This window comes from Macrobrachium nipponense, chromosome 32 (genome assembly GCF_015104395.2).
Source record: "Macrobrachium nipponense isolate FS-2020 chromosome 32, ASM1510439v2, whole genome shotgun sequence".
Lineage (NCBI taxonomy): Eukaryota > Metazoa > Arthropoda > Malacostraca > Decapoda > Palaemonidae > Macrobrachium > Macrobrachium nipponense.
Window position 1 is genome coordinate 15,293,230 of NC_061094.1, and position 19,115 is coordinate 15,312,344.

General features: G+C 39.9%; 1 protein-coding gene across 1 annotated transcript in view; it reads left to right on the top strand.

Annotated features, from left to right (window-relative positions):
* LOC135207370 (endonuclease 8-like 3) overlaps positions 1–19,115 on the top strand; it is a 320,821-nt gene that overhangs the window by 81,909 nt on the left and 219,797 nt on the right. Inside the window, exon 3 of the mRNA XM_064239098.1 lies at positions 7,375–7,547. Within this exon, the coding sequence (XP_064095168.1) occupies positions 7,375–7,547 (173 nt within the window). The remainder of the gene's footprint in view (positions 1–7,374; positions 7,548–19,115) is intronic.

A 19,115-nucleotide genomic window follows, 5' to 3' on the forward strand; every position in this document is an offset into this window, starting at 1 on the left:
CTACTCCAATGCGATCAGATTCAGGCTTAAGGTTTGCCCCTTTTTCCCTGCTCTGCTCGTATCAGGCCCACTCCACTAGTTATAGCTTTGGCGATACCCAAAGTATGGATTCCGGAGCAGGCGGAGACATCCAGAGCTTTATTAATAACAAGTAAGTTGAAGATTATAGTTGATATTACCTTTAACTGGTTAAGTAACTAGTTTAAGTGTACTCATACCACCGGAATTAACTCCGGCGGCATTATTTGATGATACTCCTGTATCTTTGCAACTTACAGATGGTTCACTGCCAGGAGTTGGGTGCCCAGCTGCCCTGTATAAGCCGTATGTTCATGGGGTCTGCCGGTCTCATGCCAGCTGTGCCATCCACTTGGAGGGATTCGTGGTCTGGCACCCGGAAGCCTGTATGGTGTGTTGCGGCCTGGTTAGGAACTTATCAGATGAATCGGTAGGTAGCATCCTCGTCTCATTGTTACTCTGAATTCTATGTTACACATATCGGTGTGAATAGTCAAAATAGATAAGTGGAAAGTCCCCAACATTGGGGATCCTGAATTGATTATCTCTTACAGGTTGATCTGGCACTCAAGAAATCCTCAATGTTGACCCTTAAGGCCTGGGTAGGGGGGTTTTGGAGAAACGTGCGAGCCGGCCAACCCTACGTGCTGTCAGAGGAGATGTGCTCCCTCCTTTACCCGAACGCCAAGGTTTCGGCAGCAGTGCCGGCGGATGTAACGGCTCCCATCATTGAGCGGATCCGCCAGGAGACCCAAGCCCCCCAGGAGAACCAAGAGGGCTTGTGCACTGATGTGACAAAGGAGGTGGCGTCCATCAGCCTGCACCGGGAGCCCATGGCCATCGAGGATCAGGAGGAAGGTAGTGAGGTAAGTGAGGCAGGTAGTCGTGAGGCTAACGTTCCTTCTTTTAGCTCTACTCCTTCTTCTTCTTCTTCCTTTCAGGGCTTCCCTGCGTAGTCCACGACCTTTTGGGATAGGTCGGGCTCGGTGATCTCCAAGGTGAAAACCTTGAAGGCGAGGATTCTGCCGAAGGCGGTTAGACCAACCAAGCCTTCCCCGGCAGACTCTGCCAGGTCGTCATTGGCCCCCAAGCCTTCGACTTCCTCGGCTAAAGCTACTCCCCCACCCAAGGGGTCGAGAGCTAAGTCCTCTAAAGCCAGACCGACAGAGTCCAGCTTCGACCAAGAGGCCTTTGCCATTCTTCTTATGCAGAAGATGAGCGAAATAGTGGACTCGAGACTCCAATCGATGTCCACTCAACTCGCCTTTGGTCTAGAGACATCCGGACAGTCCATCATGTCTCTAACCCAAAGATTACAGGCCCAGGAGGAATTGGTGACCGGACTCCTCCAGTCCGGTAACACACCGCAGTCCTTTGCGGTGCCGGACGCATCTAAGCTCCTGCCATTCGAGAATAGCAACCCGTGGCAGTTGGCCCTACATGCTCCGTTCTCAGAGGGCAAGCTTACAATTGAGGGTTGCAGAACCCGACCCGTGGAAGACTATGAATTCTTCCCGGCGGGCCTACAATTCCCCTTCCTGGGCTACGCTAGATAGCTGAGGAAGCATTGGTCAGGGTAGATAAGGTCCTGAAAGAGACTATTATCTACCCTAGGGATCGGGCTCAGTCGGCATGGGTCCGCACCCTTACGGAATGGGAGTGCGTCAACACCAAGTTGACGCCCCACAAAGGTTGCTATACCATGTTTGTAGCACCGGAGAACGTCCCGATCCCTTGCACGTCATAGATCGCAGAATTGACACTGCAAGCCGGAATGGAGGACCAGCCCATGCCTCAGCTAAGAGAGATGGAGTCTACCTCCTTGCTCTCTCCCGGAGATCACTCGTGTTGGGCTGGCGCTCCGACAACGTTCACGGTGGGGAAACTTGACCCGGAGTGTGCCTCCACACAATTCAGTGAACGTTTGCCTAGAATTCCGGATAGTATGATTAAGGCGGAATTTGAAGTGAGATGTAGGCTGAGCAGGTCAATTAACTCAGTCACCATGGCAGAGTTGACAGCTGCTGTCTTTGAAGAGGAGCCTCTATTCCGGGTCCTGACGAAGTCACTGCTGCAGGCCTTTCAATCGGACCTGAATGATTTTATAGTGGCTAGACGAGCCTGCAGGAAGCATGTCTTTGCTAATGCCTCTATCAGGCATGAGCCTAACAGACTCATAAAGGCGCCGATCTGGGGGGCCAACCTCTTTCCTGAGGACGTGGTTAACAGCGTCCTCAGCGAGGTGGCTAGGGCTAACCAGAACCTTCTTGTCCGCTGGGGACTTCCCTTCAAAAGGTAGTTTGAGATCCCCGGACCACAATCCAAAAGTAGGAAGAGGCCTAGGAAGTATCAGCCTTTCCAGACCTCCCAGTCTCAAGCAGTAGTACAGGCAGTTCCTGTCTCCCAGATGAGCAAGCCTTCGACATCTAAGGCACAACCACAACAGCAGTTTGTTCTGCTGCAGAGTCAACCGACTCAGCAACCTTCGAGCTCTGCTGCCCTTGTGACTTCCCCAGCCTTCAACGCCTCTTTTGAAACACGGGGCGTTTCGAGGCTATAATAGGCACGCAAGGGGTAGCAGAGCCAGAGGTGCTTACCGGCATAGAGCTGGCTCTAGAGGCAGAGGCTTCAGAGGAGGCAGAGGAAGTAAGCCCTCAACCAGTCAATGAGTCTCTGCAGGTGGGCGGGAGACTGTACCTCTACAGGGACAATTGGACCTTCAGTACGTGGGCCCACAGTATTGTATCGAAAGGTCTGGGGTGGAGATGGAAGAAAGGGCCTCCTCCACCAGTCAGTTTCCATCAGATTCCGACGACAGACCTTCTAGACTATGCCAAAGACCTTCTTCAAAAGAAGGCAATAAAGATAGTCAGTCACCTGAAATTTCAAGGATGTTTGTTCAGTGTACTGAAGAAGGACTCGGACAAACGAAGAGTGATTTTGGACTTGTCTTGTCTCAACTCATACATTCAAAGCGACAAGTTCTGCATGCTAACCGTCTCGCAGGTGCGGACTTACTTCCCCGTGGGGTTGTCACCACCTCTATCGATCTTACAGACGATTACTATTATGTTCCTGTAGCAAGAAACTTCTCTCCATACCTAGGCTTCAAACTAGGAAAACAAGCTTACTTGTTCAGAGTCATGCCATTCAGGCTCAACATAGCGCCCAGAATAGTATTCACCAAACTAGGAGAGACAGTAGTACAGGAACTAAGAGCTCAGGGGGTAATGTTAGTAGCTTACCTAGACGACTGGCTTATTTGGGCAACCAACGACGAGGAATGTCGCAAGGCAACAGCCAACGTGATAAAATTCCTAGAATACCTGGGTTTCCGGATAAACAAGGAAAAGTCCTGTCTCGCTCCTCAATGGGATCTAACCACACACAAACTATCTCTTCCGCCAGAGAAGCGCAGAGAGATAGCGAAAGCTACGAGACAATTCTTCAAGAACAAACGGGCTTCTCGTCGTACCCAAGAGAGAATCTTAGGTTCACTTCAGTTTGCTTCAATAACAGATGTCTGTTGAAAGCCAGACTGAAGGATATCAATCGAGTTTGGCGGAAAAGAGCCAACAACAAGTTCAGAGACAAAATCTCCTTGATTCCGCCAATATTAAGGAAAAGACTCCGCCCATGGACGGAAGTCCGGAGTCTTTCCAAATCGGTGCCCCTACAATTTCCCCCGCCGTCTCTGATAGTCCACACGGATGCCTCTCTGAGCGGATGGGGGGGCTACTCTCCGTACAAGAAGGTTCATGGAACATGGTCGACAACGTTCCGTCAGTTCCACATCAACTTACTAGAGGCAATGGCCATTTTTCTGACCTTGAAACGGCTAGCTCCGGCTAGGAACATTCATATCAGACTAGTCTTGGACAGCGCAGTGATAGTCTATTGCATAAACAGGGGAGGCTCCAAGTTGAGCCAAATAAATCATGTGATGATTGTAATTTTTTCGTTGGCAATGAAACATCATTGGCACCTGTCAGCTACTCATCTGGCAGGAGTACGGAATGTCATTGCGGACTCACTATCCAGAACAACTCCGCTGGAGTCTGAGTGGTCTCTGGATACAAAATCATTCCGTTGGATTTGCCAACAAGTCCCGGGCCTTCAGGTAGACCTGTTCGCCACAGACTCCAATCACAAACTCCCGTGTTATGTGGCCCCCAATCTGGATCCTCTGGCTCATGCCACAGATGTAATGTCCATAGACTGGAACAATTGGCAGAAGATTTACCTATTTCCACCAATAAACCTCTTGCTGAAAGTTTTACACAAGGTCAGATCTTTCAGAGGACGGATAGCATTGGTAGCACCCAACTGGCCGAAGAGCAATTGGTTTCCTCTTCTACTAGAGTTGAAACTCCGTCCCAGTCGGATTCCCAACTCAAAACTGACTCAAATAGTACAAACTCAGACTGTGTCAGCTTCCTCAAGAATTCTGAATGCCCTAACTTTGTGGACTTCATGAAGTTTGCGGCATAGTAGGACGCTAGTATTGACCCACTAAACACCCTATTCGTGGAGTCAGACAAAAGAGAATCAACAATCAGGCAGTATGATTCGGCAGTGAGGAAGTTAGCCATCTTTTTAAAAGAATCAAGTGTCCAGAAGATGACTACGAATCTGACAATTTCATTTTTTAGAACTTCGTTTCGAAAAAGACCTAGCTGCTAGTACCATTACTACAACTAAATCTGCCTTGAGGAAGATATTTCAGTTGGGCTTTAATATTGATTTAACAGATTCGTACTTCTCGTCTATCCCTAGGGCATGTGCTCATCTGAGACCGGTAGACCGCCCTCACACGGTCTCCTGGTTTTTGAATGACGTACTCAAGTTGGCTTCAGATACTGATAACGAATCATGCCCATATATAACCCTTCTCAGGAAAACGTTATTTTTAATGAGTCTGGCCTTAGGCGCCAGAATATCTGAACTGTCGGCTCTCTCTAGAGAACCAAATCATATTGATTTCCTCCCGTCAGGAGAAGTTCTACTCTCTCCGGATCGGAAATTCTTAGCAAAGAATGAAGACCCACAAAACAGGTGGTCTTCTTGGAAGATTGTCCCTCTTCCACAGGACCCATCATTATGTCCTATTATTACATTAAAATCTTATCTGGGCAGAACTTCTAAAAGGTCTTCAGGTCCTCTTTTTATTAGAGAAAAGGGTGGAACCATTTCCTTGAAGGCCATCAGACAACAAATTCTTTATTTTATTAAACAAGCCAATCCGGATTCAGTCCCTCATGTCCATGATATCCGGGCTGTGGCTACCTCAGTTAATTATTTTCATCATATGAACTTTGAGGATCTTAAAAAATGTACGGGTTGGAAATCCCTGACAGTATTTAAACGCCACTATCTGAAAACTCTAGAGTCCCTTAAATATTCGGCAGTGGCTGCAGGGAACATTGTCTCCCCTGATACGGCCTAGTTATGTAACTCTAAATCTGTATTTTATTATTTTGCTATTAATTATCCTTTGGTACTCGCTCTCACCTACCTGCCTGGCTTGTAATCCCTGCCTTTCTGCCTTTTGTTCCTGACTGGATTGCTCATTAACCCACTCCTGTACATGTACATAGTTCATTGATATTTGCTTTTATAAGCATTACCTGTTGCATTTTCCCGTGATAGTATGGATTTGGTCATATTAGGTGCTTTTTGCCATTTGTAATTTGTTATCCTTACCGTGGTTATTAAAACAATAATTTTAAGAAAATTTTATTTTCCTTTCATAAAAATTTTTGTTTATGTTTTTCCAAGCTTGTATGGCCAATTCGTCTGTTACTTTTTCACTGGCCGACACAGGTCGAGCCCAGAAAAGGGATTTTGACAAAGGAAAAATCTATTTCTGGGGGAAGACCTGTGTCGCTCAGTGAACCCATCCCTCTCTTTTTCCATTCCCCACTCTTTAGCTGGCCCAAGCTTGGGTGCGTATTTCAGGAATGAGGGTTTCTGGCAGAGGTAGTAGTAGAGAGCGGAAGGTAGACGTTGTAACGGCACCTCTCTAGAGGGGGATTTTGAGAGAGGAGACTTCTATTTGGCAAAGTATCTGTGGTAGTGGCTTCCACTCGCCCCTGTGCTATACTGACACTGTATAAGGGTGAGTGAGCTGGAGGTAGTAACTCCAGCATTCTATATGGCTTTTTCTCTGGTATATTTAGCATTTATTTATACCTAGAAATGAGTGCTATAGGGACATTTCACTGGGCGACACAGGTCTTCCCCCAGAAATAGATTTTTCCTTTGTCAAAATCCCTTTTATATTTTAAAATAACCATTTTTATATAGTACTTCCAAAGTAATTACAGATTCAGAGCCCTCCTGCCTTGAAAGAAGATAAGGAACAAATTAACAGGCCTTTGCCTAGTAGTTCATCACTCCCCCGATAGTGGGCAGGGCTAGTTCCTACACTAAAACAAAAGAATTGCCACTTCTCTAGCATCAGGCATTATAGCTTAAAACAAATATTCTATTAATATAGGATATACTTTATATTTTTCATTTACCATATATTTCCATGTATAAGATGATGTTTAGATAAGACGAGGTAAAAATTATGGTGAATTTTCATGAATTTATCTCATATCTGTAGTTTAAGACGACTGCTAAATTACAAAACCTTTTGTGTATAGGGCAGGCTAGCTTTTGCTTTTATGTAAAGATGATTTTATTACAAATGCTGTTTTTCTTACTGTATCCTTAGAAATTCAAAATAAATGAATTAAAGTAGATTTTATAACATGTTTTTCCTACACATATTGCCTAAAAGGGAAACTATTATTTTGTTAAAATTTCATCGCCAATCATAACAACCCCTAACAACAATACAAAAATGTTCGATAGTTATCGTTCATATGATAAATTGTTCTAAAAAGTTGTACATAATCCAGAATTGGATTATTTACCCACAAAATGATAATGAAATTTTAAGGAAATATGAATATTGTTATCCTTAATTATTACTACTGTAGTTACACTACCATTAAAATTTCTGAAAGGATACTGAAATATAGGTTCCTGTGAGTGCAGCCATAACTCAGTGCTTACATTTTGTCAGCTGGGCTTGCATAGATAAAAGTTGATTTCATTGATATAGGTAGAATTATTCCTAGAATATGCCAATAATATACAAGGTAAAAGTGATTTTATTACCTTCATTATCAGTTTATTGCACAATGTGAATCTTTTCATGTATGTTGGTGGTTATCACACTGAGGCCGAGACTAGCCTACCGATAAACTTCACTTAGAATTCAAGGCTTGATTTTAGAAAATCAAAATGCATGTGTTGCTACCTTCAATAGTTACTAAATCTTTCATTTTGTTGTAAACTTTTCAGAAAATACACATTTAAAAGGATATCTGATGTTGGCTCTGAAACCTCATCTCCAATGCTGTCATCAGAACCCAGTCCTTCAAGACCCAAATTGCAAGGCTCTCCAATATTTGCGAAGTTGAATCTCCCAGATGTGCAACACTGTAGAAATACATTCAGTGTTGGTCAGGATAAAGGTATAGTCCATCTATAAGTTGTGCTCTCATGCCTGATTAAACAGCCAAATAAAATTAATATGTATAAGCAAATACAAGCTCTGGTTTTATGTAAGTAGTACAGTGACACTTTTAACTGAACAGACAGTTTGGGATCTGCCCCTTCCAGTAAGTCACAGTACTGCTAAGTATCAAAGAATGGTAAATAGCCTACACAATACAGTTACCTGGAGTAACTTGCATAATTTCTAGTGAACAGCAATTTCATATTAAATAAGTAATAGCCTATCCTAACTGGAACTGGTATTTTTGTACATTCAACCAGGCTTACCAAACTTATTGACTTCTGTAATACAGGCAACCCTGGTTACCGGTGATCTGGTTTTATGGCGCTTCTCTAGCACCATAAAATCTGTGATTTATGGCACCATAACAGGCAGAGTTCCGGTTATCAGTGGTATAACGGTGCTTATAGCGCTGATAACCGGTTATTGGCACTGTAAGAGCCATAAGTCGCAGATTTTCGGCTAATGGCGATTTTCGCTTATTGGCATCCCCTTGGGAACAGAACTCCCGCCAATAACCGGGAACTGTCCGTAATTCATTACCACTTCTTAGAATTAACAACCACCCCTCAGCAAAACAAGGAATAGGTATTGACCAGTCCTGGTATTTACATAAATAACTGAGTTGAGAAACTGCAGTTTGTCGATGTTAGTTATCGTAAGTATCATATGTTTATATTGTGTTACAGTTGTCAACTTGTTAAAACTTGCTCATTCTCAATAGTAGTGACTTCCTTAAGTAAAAATGAAATTACTTTAGTCATCCTTAATGCAATGAAGAAAAAGGTTTTGAGAAAATATATCACTAGAGCTGTAGGTTGCATGTGCTGCTTAAGAAACAGAGCAGGCTGCAAAATATTCTGGACAAGTGAAAATCATGTCTGAAATTCACAAAGTCATAGTTTTGTTTTGTTTAAAATTTTCCCTTTAGATAATGATGAACTGCATATTTTAACCAAGCTTTAGTAATTTACAAAAAAATATATCTCCAAATTATGCTTCATTTAGCAACTGCTGTAGTAGTAAAGGTATTGGTATAACTCAGTCAGCTGTTGAGTTTGAGAATGCAAACATTACAAGAATGCAAATGGTTCTTGATCACAAAGTTAAAATTTTTTGTGAGAAGATAATATGTACTAAATAAATGGATTGAGTAAATTAAGTTTTATCCCAGTGTGTGGCCTTTGGTCTAAATTCTGTATTCCAATCCAATCCATCAGTTTTAATAAAATCTATCATTATTTTAGATATAACTGTATTATTTGACTTTTGCAAATGGCTGCAGTTAGAATTTCAGAGCATGTTCCCAAACATTCAAACAAAATCACTTTAATAAGTTTCATATATGAACTGTTTTAATAGATTTTAATAACTATAGTTTGCAGAAGTGTGATTGCTCTGATTTACAGGTTCAGTACATATATGCATGGAATTATTCTTTAGGCAAACATATCAGAATGTCTTAGCACCTGGTTGCCAGACAAAAAAGTGATAACTTTCACTTTAAAAAATTATTATAAGTACAGTAGTACCTCATACTTTGATCTTTATCCGTTCCAGAAGGCTGTTTGAAGCACGAATTGTTCAAAATATGAAACAAATATCCCCGTAAGAAATAAAGGGAATCAGGATAATTCATTCCAGCCAACCCAAAAAGTCCCCCTTTTAACATTTTTTCTCTTATTAAATGTGTTCAAAAATTAAGAGTATAAAGTAATGAAACAGTACGTTATATGAACTAAAATTTTCTGAATTTTATTTTTTCTTTGTACTATTTAGGAACTGTTTGGTAAAAATGGTGCCAGCCAGCTGGGGGATGGAGGGAGGAGAGATGGGAACCCCTTTGAGCAAACCGAATTGGTTGCAGTATGCTAAGGTTGATAACAAAATCAATTTGATTCACATATTGGGTACAAAGATAATTATTATGCCACAATACATCACCTTACTGTTGGCAAACAGCAGACTTTTAAAACAAGTATGAGGATTTTGCAGACAAATAAGTAATAAGTCAAGAATGCAAGAAAAGGAAAGAGAAAATAACTTTTACCGAGGAAGCCGTTTCAACAAACAATCAAAGGCACGCAGAAGCTGAAAGCGGAGTTAGTTTGTTTATTACAGAGCTGAGTTACTTCTACAGTAGTAAAAAATAGTAAAAAGCAATTGTCACTAGATTGGTATTTTACCATAACAAAAATAAAAGTGATTTTGGCAGATCCAGTGTAAGTGAAAGAAATGGGAGAATACTCACCCCAGATCAGCTGATAAGTCTGGAAAGCAGAGCCATTCCTCTCTCTCTAGTTTCACTCAGCGCGCTGAACACTGACTCGAGCAAGCTTTTTTTTTTATTGTATTGCATTTGTTTTCATGTTTTATCATTATGATAAATTTATTGTGAAATAACATTTTATTTTTTTATGTGAATTGGTACTCCTTTTACTTACATATTACGTATAGTAAAGATTTTACTGTCTCTTCTCTCCTCAACAATACCACGATGCACAATAACTTGAAATCATTCATTCATTATTCCTCAAAAATATAAACGCTCCCTCCTCTACCTTAAGTTAGTTGTGTATCACCGCAATGACAAATGATTTTGTTAATCGTTTATGCTAAATTTTATTGTGAAAAGCTTTGTTCTTTCATTTGCTATTTTGTTTATATTGTTCAACTAGACTGTCTCACTCGGCACACCGAACACTGGCTCAATTAAGACTTATTTTTCTGTATTGCATTTGTTTTCAAATTTTATCATTACGGTAAATTTATTGGGAAATTACCTTATTATGTGAATTTTTATTTCTTTCACATACAATAATATTTTAACTCTCTTCTCCTTCTCTCCTCAACATATCAATGCTCCCTTGTTCAGTTTCAAGTCAGCTGGGCATAACGTCACCGTGGTTACGTACGATTTTATACATTTTTATGCTAATTGTTATATTGAAAGCTAAATTTTATATTAAATGCTTTTACTTTTATTTACTTTGTCGAATATTGTTATCATTAAACTATATATTGTAAATGGAAAAAAAATATTTAATACAGTTTTAACTTGTGAGACCCAGTAGGTCATTGAATACAAGTACAGTCATACCTCTACATATGAAAGTCCCTACATACAAAAAATCCAGGTTACGAAGGCAAAGACGAAGGTTTTTTTGCTTCTGTTTATGAAAATAATTCAGTTTGCGAAAGGGTATATTTACTGTAAAGTCTGAGATTCGCCCGGGCCGCCGAGAACAATTTTAAAACTTGCAAACCGCCAACTCAGTAGACTCGCCACCATCCTCCCGCTCTCCCATTGGTTCCTGATGCTAGTCACCGCCGTAAGATCCTGCTCTCCTATTGGTCAGCATCTGTCCCATCATGCATCTACATAAAGGCGTTCCTCGACCATTTAGTTTCGGCAGCATTATCGTACACACCTGGAATTCGTTCGTTCACATAGATTTCGTTTGTTAACGCAAATTCGTGTTAGTGATTTTGCTTTTGTTGTACTATAAGTTGCTTTATCGTGTTGTGCGTGAACTTAATTACTTATGTTACTGGCCATGGGTCCCAAGAATGTTGCTGAAGTTCACGGAAAAAAGAGGATGCTTTCTAAGGAGACGAAGATGGAGATAATCAAAAAGTATTTCAAGTTGTTCATAAAGATAAATGTTAATGTTTTCTGCCATTTGTTAATGTGTTTTGTAAAGTTTAATGTTAATGTTTTCTGCCATTTTTTAGTGTTTCATAAAGTTAAGTGTTCATGTTTTCTGCTATTTGTCCTCCTCCTCTGTCGCCACTTTCGGACATCGCTTCACTCAAAAGGTAAGGTTCCACATTTTACTACATATGTACGTACAGTATTTCTTGTACCCTGTGCACTAATACACTTTATACAGGTACAGTCACGGTTAGGTTAGGTATTGAATGGTCCAAATTGTTGTATTTCATTGTTTATTGGTCAGTTTAGCTTTATTATAAAATTTACTGTGATGTTTTTGTAGGGCTTGGAACGAATTAGGCAATTTACATGTAAAATGTAGTTTTAGTTAATCAGTCAGTTCGAAGTATGAGCATTTGTTCGAGAAACGATATAAAATTTTCTCGAAAATTTTGTTCTAAAAACGGAAAGTTCAAAATAAATGTTCAACAAACAAGGTACCACTGTACGTACATAAATTTAACAATGTCCAGCAGACACATTACATACATTATGTTACATATTATACCATACACTCTAGTTAGAACTTATCACATTAGAAAAGTTGCTTTTCACACACACTTGCAAAGCCTAAAGCTTAAAAGTGAAAAAAAATTTACTGGACACAAAAATGAGTCCATTGAGCAATGAAATCCATCAATCTGAGGTCCCTTGAGTTATCAATGTACTTTTTTAAATTTCATCTCATTTATTTTTAATGGTGATTGTTGCAATCTGGCATTGGTTTTGTTTTGACTTAATAAAGTAAAAATGTATTTTTTGTCATTTCCATTAAATCAATCTAACTGCCACTGCACAATTTTTAGAGCTTTAGGAATTATAGGAAACAGCAGACAGACTTCCTCAGGGTTCTGTCCTTGGGCACACTTTTTTTTATTTATATTAATGACATTGATGTAGGATTAACTAGCAGGATAGCCAAATTTGCTGACGACACCAAACTTGGTGAACATGCAGCAGATCCAGAGACAGTTGAAAGTTTAAGAAATGATATAAAGAAAATAGGAATGGTCAAAAAGATGGCAAATGCCTTTTAATTTGAATAAGTGTAGTGTTACAAATAGGAACAAACAACCCTCATGCCAACTACATGCTGCTTTGGAATGACATAAATAATGTAGAACAAGAAGGGGACCTTGGAGTTATTATTACCAAGGACTTAAAATCCACAAAACAGTTCATAAAAGCTGAAAAGAAGGCACAGAAACTAGTGGGTACATAAAGTCAGTTCAAATACAAAAACAAAGAAATGGTGCGGCAGCTATACACATCAATAGTTAAACCTCATCTTGAATATGCAGTACAGTTTTGGTCACCAACACTAAGAAAGGTAGATTAGAAGGGGTACAAGCAAGAGCTACAAAGTTAATTCCATCCATCAGACAAATAGGTTACCAAAGAAGACTAGAGAGCCTGAACATGTAGGGCTTAGAAACACGTCGAAGATTGCGAGGACAACTAATAAAAACATTCAAAATACTGACAGGCATAACAAAAGTAGACAGTAACCTATTTACGTTAAAAGCAAACCAGACAAGAAATAATGGATGGAAACTAGAACTGAAGAGATACAGCACATCTCAATGTGTAACTTCTTAACGTACAAGATATCTGACACATGGAATAAACTGCCACCAGAAGTTGTAAACAGCAACAGTGTGGATAAGTTTAAAAGAAAGCTAGACAAAATCATTAGGAAACTGTGAATGAACAGTAAAACCTGCTCCTAAAGATAAGAAAGCACACGATGTCTCTTCGGATCGACTAATAAGTCTTTGAGACTTCCTAATCCTTGTAACTCCTTGAAACTGCTGAACATGCTTAGAGTAAAGCTTCTAACTGGACTAAATTCCCCTGGGAGCTGGGAGCGGGTTATTTCAGTCAGTACACCTCAAGTGATGCTCTGAAGGCATTGTTTACAGTTTCCCTTGGTCCCATAGCCAAGCCCAGTTTTTAGCCTGTTACTCTAATTCTGTTCCATCCCATTTCCTTTCTTATATCTTGCTGTCAAACCACTCCAGTACAGTACACTACTCTCTTTTCCACATTAAATGGCTAAAAGTGTTCCAGTGCTTGGCTTTATAGCAAAATTTTCATAAATCAGATTTTCTTAAATCAAACATATCACCAGGTCTTACTCATTACCAGTCCCATTATTATATAGCCTCAGAAAAAAATACAATTTGACTTCCCATAACTAAGAGAAGTTATCGTATTACGAGGGAGTGTGGGTATGATGGTATTTGATGTAGCTTATCTCTCATGTTTACCTAGTCTTGCTTCTTACACAACTATTTATTTTGATATTAATTTTTGATGTTGGCTTACTACAGTGTTCGTTTAATGTTTGAAAAACCTGGGAATATTTGATGAACTTAGTCTTCATATTAAATATGAGCACAGTACAGTAATGAATAGTATTCCATATTAAAACATTTTAGCTAGATAAATTTGGTTATATTATCATCCCTTGCTATATCACAGTCTCACTGTAGCACAGATTTTTATCTTGGATGCAGTATCTAAATTTGTATCTCGGATTTTTCGCTATATCGCAGGATTTTGCTGTATTTATTTTTGCTTTTGTGATAAGCATTTCCTCGCCTAAAAAACTAAAAATAATATTCACCTTCCCCCTTTATTCCCTTTGATTTTTACAATCTCTGCTTCTGTAAGCAGATAAACTACTCATTTTTTATTGCTTTCCATGATTCAATAAATAGTCAATAAATGTACTATGTGCTGATCAGGACTTTACGTGATGCAGTGAACTTGGAATCAAAATAAAATACATAGTGTATAGCAGACAAGTAGACAAACACTCACATGTATGAAAATGTTATTTTTATGATAAAATGAAATTTTATCGCATACTTCCCAAACAATTATACAGCTGTAGGTTCCCTATGTGGCAGACCAAAATTCAAAGTTCGTGGTGGCGCTGCCATCGCTGATGTAGGTGACAGGGTTTCCCCCCACTCGGAGGAACAGGTACAACAGACCAGGTGTAGACAATTTGTTCTGCCCAATCATCCACCTGTGGGGAGGAGGGAGGGCTTTAATTAATAATTGTTCGGTAAGAATGATATAAAATTTCATTATAAAAATTTACTTTTATTGCAGTGTCTTACCGAACAATTAATTCAGCTGATTACCCATTGCAAGGATGGGGGCCTGTGGATGTATGCTTATTTAAAAAATATAAAAGGATTCTTGAAAAAAGACAATAGTCAGCAATGTTAGTGCTTGTTCTATCTTACCTTGTAAGAGAGCCACTGTAGGAGATTACTGCCTCTGGTCGGTGCTCTCTTATGTAGTAGAGAGCTTGGGTGTATCACCAATGAGTGCCTCTACATATGGTGGGATACCTTTGTAGTCATGGCATTTCACCACTGACTCAGTGGAGGTAAATCAGGATATTGCCCTTGCCCTGTCAAAGACCAGACATAACATAAAAGGAAGAAAACAATAACCAAAAACTGTCACCTACATGAAATAAAATCCTTTACCCATCGTACTAAGAAACAATCAATTGGTGAGCAATCAGGGTTATATAGTACCCCCAGACTTCCCTTGATTCAACAACCTTGATACAAAGCGAATAAAACAGAGGGACCAATCCCCTATGTTGTTTCTTCTAACACCATGCCAGCTACTGATAGAGGACCAAGAGAATTACAACCTCAAAAACTGTTTTAATCTCTTTCAAGTAATGTCAAGCAAAAACTGATTTAGACCTCCAAAAGGTATTTTGAAGAACAGTGGAAAGTGATAAGTTGCGATGGAATGCCAGGGAAGTCGCTACCACTTGGACTTCGTGCGCCTTGACCTTCAGGAAGGGGAAATCCACATCTTTAGCTTGAGAAATGAGCCTCAATAATTAGCTCTCTCAAAAAGGAGATAGCATTTTTTGAGAGGGGACAAGAGGGTGTTTTAACTGAGTACCACAAACGGGAAGACTCCCCTCTTATTTTCTCCGTTCATCAGAGGTAACATCTCAAAGCCGGTAACTTAACGCCTGCACAGGGCATAAGAACCTTTCCTCTTCCTCCCGGCCTAGTATAAACATCAGTTTTGGGAATGGAAGAACATGGCCAAGGATTACTAGATGGATTCTTGTTCTTAGAGAGAAAGCTTAGCGACACAGAGCAAACCACGTCTCCTTGTGAGAAGCCAACCTTTATATCCATGGTGTGCAGCTAGCTTACACATCTTGCCAACTCTAAGGCTACCAAAAATAAAGTCTTCTTGGTTAAACTTCTCATAGACGACAAATGCAAGGGTCAGAGGATGGACTAGATAGCCATTTAAGGACAGTGTCAAGATTCCATGCCAACGAATCCTTCGGAAGCTTGGAAGTCTCAGAAGATTTATTCAGATCAGAAAGTCACTATTCGAGGACAGATCTATTCCTCTTTGCTTGAACACGGAAGCGAGCATTGCTCTATAACCCCTAATTGTTGAAGGAGCCAAATGTTTAGAGACCCTTAAAAATAAAAGAAAGTCCGCTATATCACTCATGGTCGCCTCAGAAGAGGAATCTTTAGTCTGTCTACACCATCTTTTAAAGACTCCCCATTTAGACTGTTAAAGTCTATTAGAAGAAGCTCTTCTGCTGTTTGCGATAGCTTCAGCAGCCTCGCCTCAAAAAACCTTTTGCTCTGATGAAGCTCCTGACAGTCTGACGCCTGTTAGGGCCAGAAAGGACAGGCCTTGATGGAATCTTGGGAAGTGTGGTTGTTTGAGTAGAGGCTTCTTTAATGGCAGCAGTTTGGTGAAGTCTACTAGAAAGCGGGGGAGATCTGGGAACCACTCCTTCCTTGGCCAGAATGGAGCTATGAGAGTGAGCAAGATGTTTTGGTGAAACAAAACTTTAACACCTGCCTTATCAGGCCGAAAGGGGGAAAGACGTATGCATCCAGTCCTGACCAATCCAGCAACATTGTGTCGACGGACCATGCTGCAGGGTCCGTGACTGGAAAGCAGAAAAGTGGAAGACGGTCGTTCTTCAAACTGGCGAACAGTTTTATTGCTGGCCTTCCCCAAACTTTCCAAAGGTCTTGAGTGAAAACTTTGGCATCGAGAGTCCACTCCAGCAGAAGGACTCCCACTTCCCTGAGATTTTCTTCTCTTCCAACAGGGTTCCCCAACCTACATCGGACCCGTTTGAGTAGAACTGAAGGGTTTGGTGGAGTGGACGAAGAGAAATTCTTGGTTTTGAAAGCCACTATGCTAGATCCTCCTTGATTTTGTCCGTGATGTCAAATACTGTCAAGTCCGGTTGAGACTTCCTGCACCAAGAAAAACTAGAGTATTCAGAGTCATTCCCAAGTAGAGGATGCTCTGAGTCAGGTATCAGTTGGGATTTCTCCTAGTTTACAAGAATCCCTAACAAATGAGATCTTTCATGCACTGACTTTCCGAAGAGGAGCAGAGAAGCCAGTCATCCAGGTAAAGTGATACTCTGATGCCTAGCAGATGTAGCAACTTCCCTAGAGGTGCCAGCACTCTTGTAAACACTTGTGGTGCAGTTGAGAGCCCAAAACAAAGTGCTCAAAACTGGAAAAAGTCCTTCCCATCAAAACAAACCGAAGATATTTCCCGGAATCCTGGTGAATTGGTGTGGAAATTTGCATCTTGCATGTCCAAGGAGACCATCTAATCTCTCTGGCGAAGAGACACTAGCACCAAGCGAGTAGTTTCTGTGTTGAAATTGGTTTTCCGTGCAAACAAGTTCAGAGCTTACATCCAATACGGGCCTCCAACCCCCGACAACTTGGGGACTATGAACTGTTTCCTTGGGGAAAAGGTGGTTCTTGTTGAGAGGAGAAAACAGTAATGGTGACTTCAGAGATGAGGTGAATGCTTTAGTGAAAAAAGAGTGACTGTACACCAAGCCAATCTGAAGCTACAGCCTCTGGAAGAGCAGGGCAGTCCTCCATCATCGTTGCAAGCGCTCCAATTGTCCAGTCAAGACAGCTCATTATCTCCAGGACCTTGAAGACATTCTTGATCAAGTGGTCCACTTCAGGAGTCAAAAAGTAAACTTTGGCCGCTGAAAAGGCCGAAATGCAGTCGACATCTACCAAACCAGAGAAGTCCCCCTGGGAGGAGGCAGATACTCCCATAGAAGGAGCTTCTCAAGTGACATAGAATCTGTACCCCCTTCTTAACCCTCTTACGCCGAAGCAGTAAAAAAAAAATTGTCTCCCGTGTGCCGGAGGTGTTTCAGAGTGAGCGCGGAAGCGGAAAAAATATTTTTTTTAAAAAATCACAGCGCGCTTAGTTTTCAAGATTAATAGTTCATTGTTGGCTCCTTTTTTTTTTCATTGGCTGAAGTTTAGTATGCAACCATCAGGAATTAAAAAAAATTATAATTATCATATATAAATAATGCAATATATGATAGCGCAAAAACGAAATTTCATATATAATTGTATTCAAATCGCGCTGTGCGCAAAACGGTTAAAGGTAACAAGTTACTTTTTTTTCGTTGTAATGTACACAGATTGCGATCATTTTGGTATATAACACATTGTAAAATGATAAAAGCAACACAGAGAAAATATTATCACAAAATAATGCATGAATTCGTAACGCGCGGTACGTAAACAAATATTTTTTTCAAAAAAATTCACTATAAATCTAAATATTGTCCTAGAGAATTCCAATTTCTTTCAAAAATGAAGGACAAATGATTGAATATTACTATACTGTAAGAGTATTAGCTTACAATTGCAGTTTTCGGACCATATCTGACGAGTTAAAGTTGACCGAATGTCGAATTTTTTTTTATATATATATTTTTTATATGCAATTATTTCGGAAATAAGAAAAGCTACAACCTTCAAATATTTTTGGTTTATTCTACATGAAATTGCGCACATTCTCATATATAAAACTCTATGAAATGCCTAATATGAAACGGAGCAAATATTCCGAGAATGGGACGTACGCATTTCGGAGATTTGTGGCGGAGAATCCGCGCGCGGAGGGAAGGAAAGATTTTTTTTAAAAATTCACATAAATCTAAATATTGTGCTAGAGACTTCAAATTTGTTTCAAGATGAAGATAAATGACTGATTATTAGAGTGTAAGAGTTTTAGCTTACAATTGCGTTTTTCGACCCATTTCGGTAGAGTCAAAGTTGACCGAACGTGGTTTTTTTTTTTTTCTATTTATCGTGATTTATATGCAAATATTTCAAAAATGAGAAAAAGCTACAACCTTCAATTATTTTTTTTTGTATTCTACATAAAATTGCGCACATTTTCATATATAAAACAAACTTTATGTAACGGCTAATTTAAAATGGTGCAAAAACATTATGACAATCGCACGTATGATTTTTCGGAAGAGTTACCGCGCGGACGTAAAGAAAATGTTATTTTTTTCATAAATTCACCATAAATCGAAATATTGTGCTAGACACTTTCAATTTGTTGCAAAAGGAAGGTAAATGCTTGAATATTACTAGAATATAAGCATTTTAGCTTACAATTGCGTTTTTCGACCATTTTGGTAGAGTGAAAGTTGACCGAAGGTTGAAATTTTGGCAATTATCGTTATTTATATGAAAATATCTCTCAAAAATAAACTTGATTTTAGCTTACAATTGCGTTTTTCACCATTTTGGTAGAGTCAAAGTTGACCGAAGGTTGAAATTTGGCAATTACATCGTTATTTATATGAAAATATCTCAAAACTGATAAAAGCTACAACCATGGGTTGTTTTTAATTGTATTGTGCATGAAATTTCACACATTTCTATATATAAAACTTTATATAATGGCTAATTTTAAAATGGT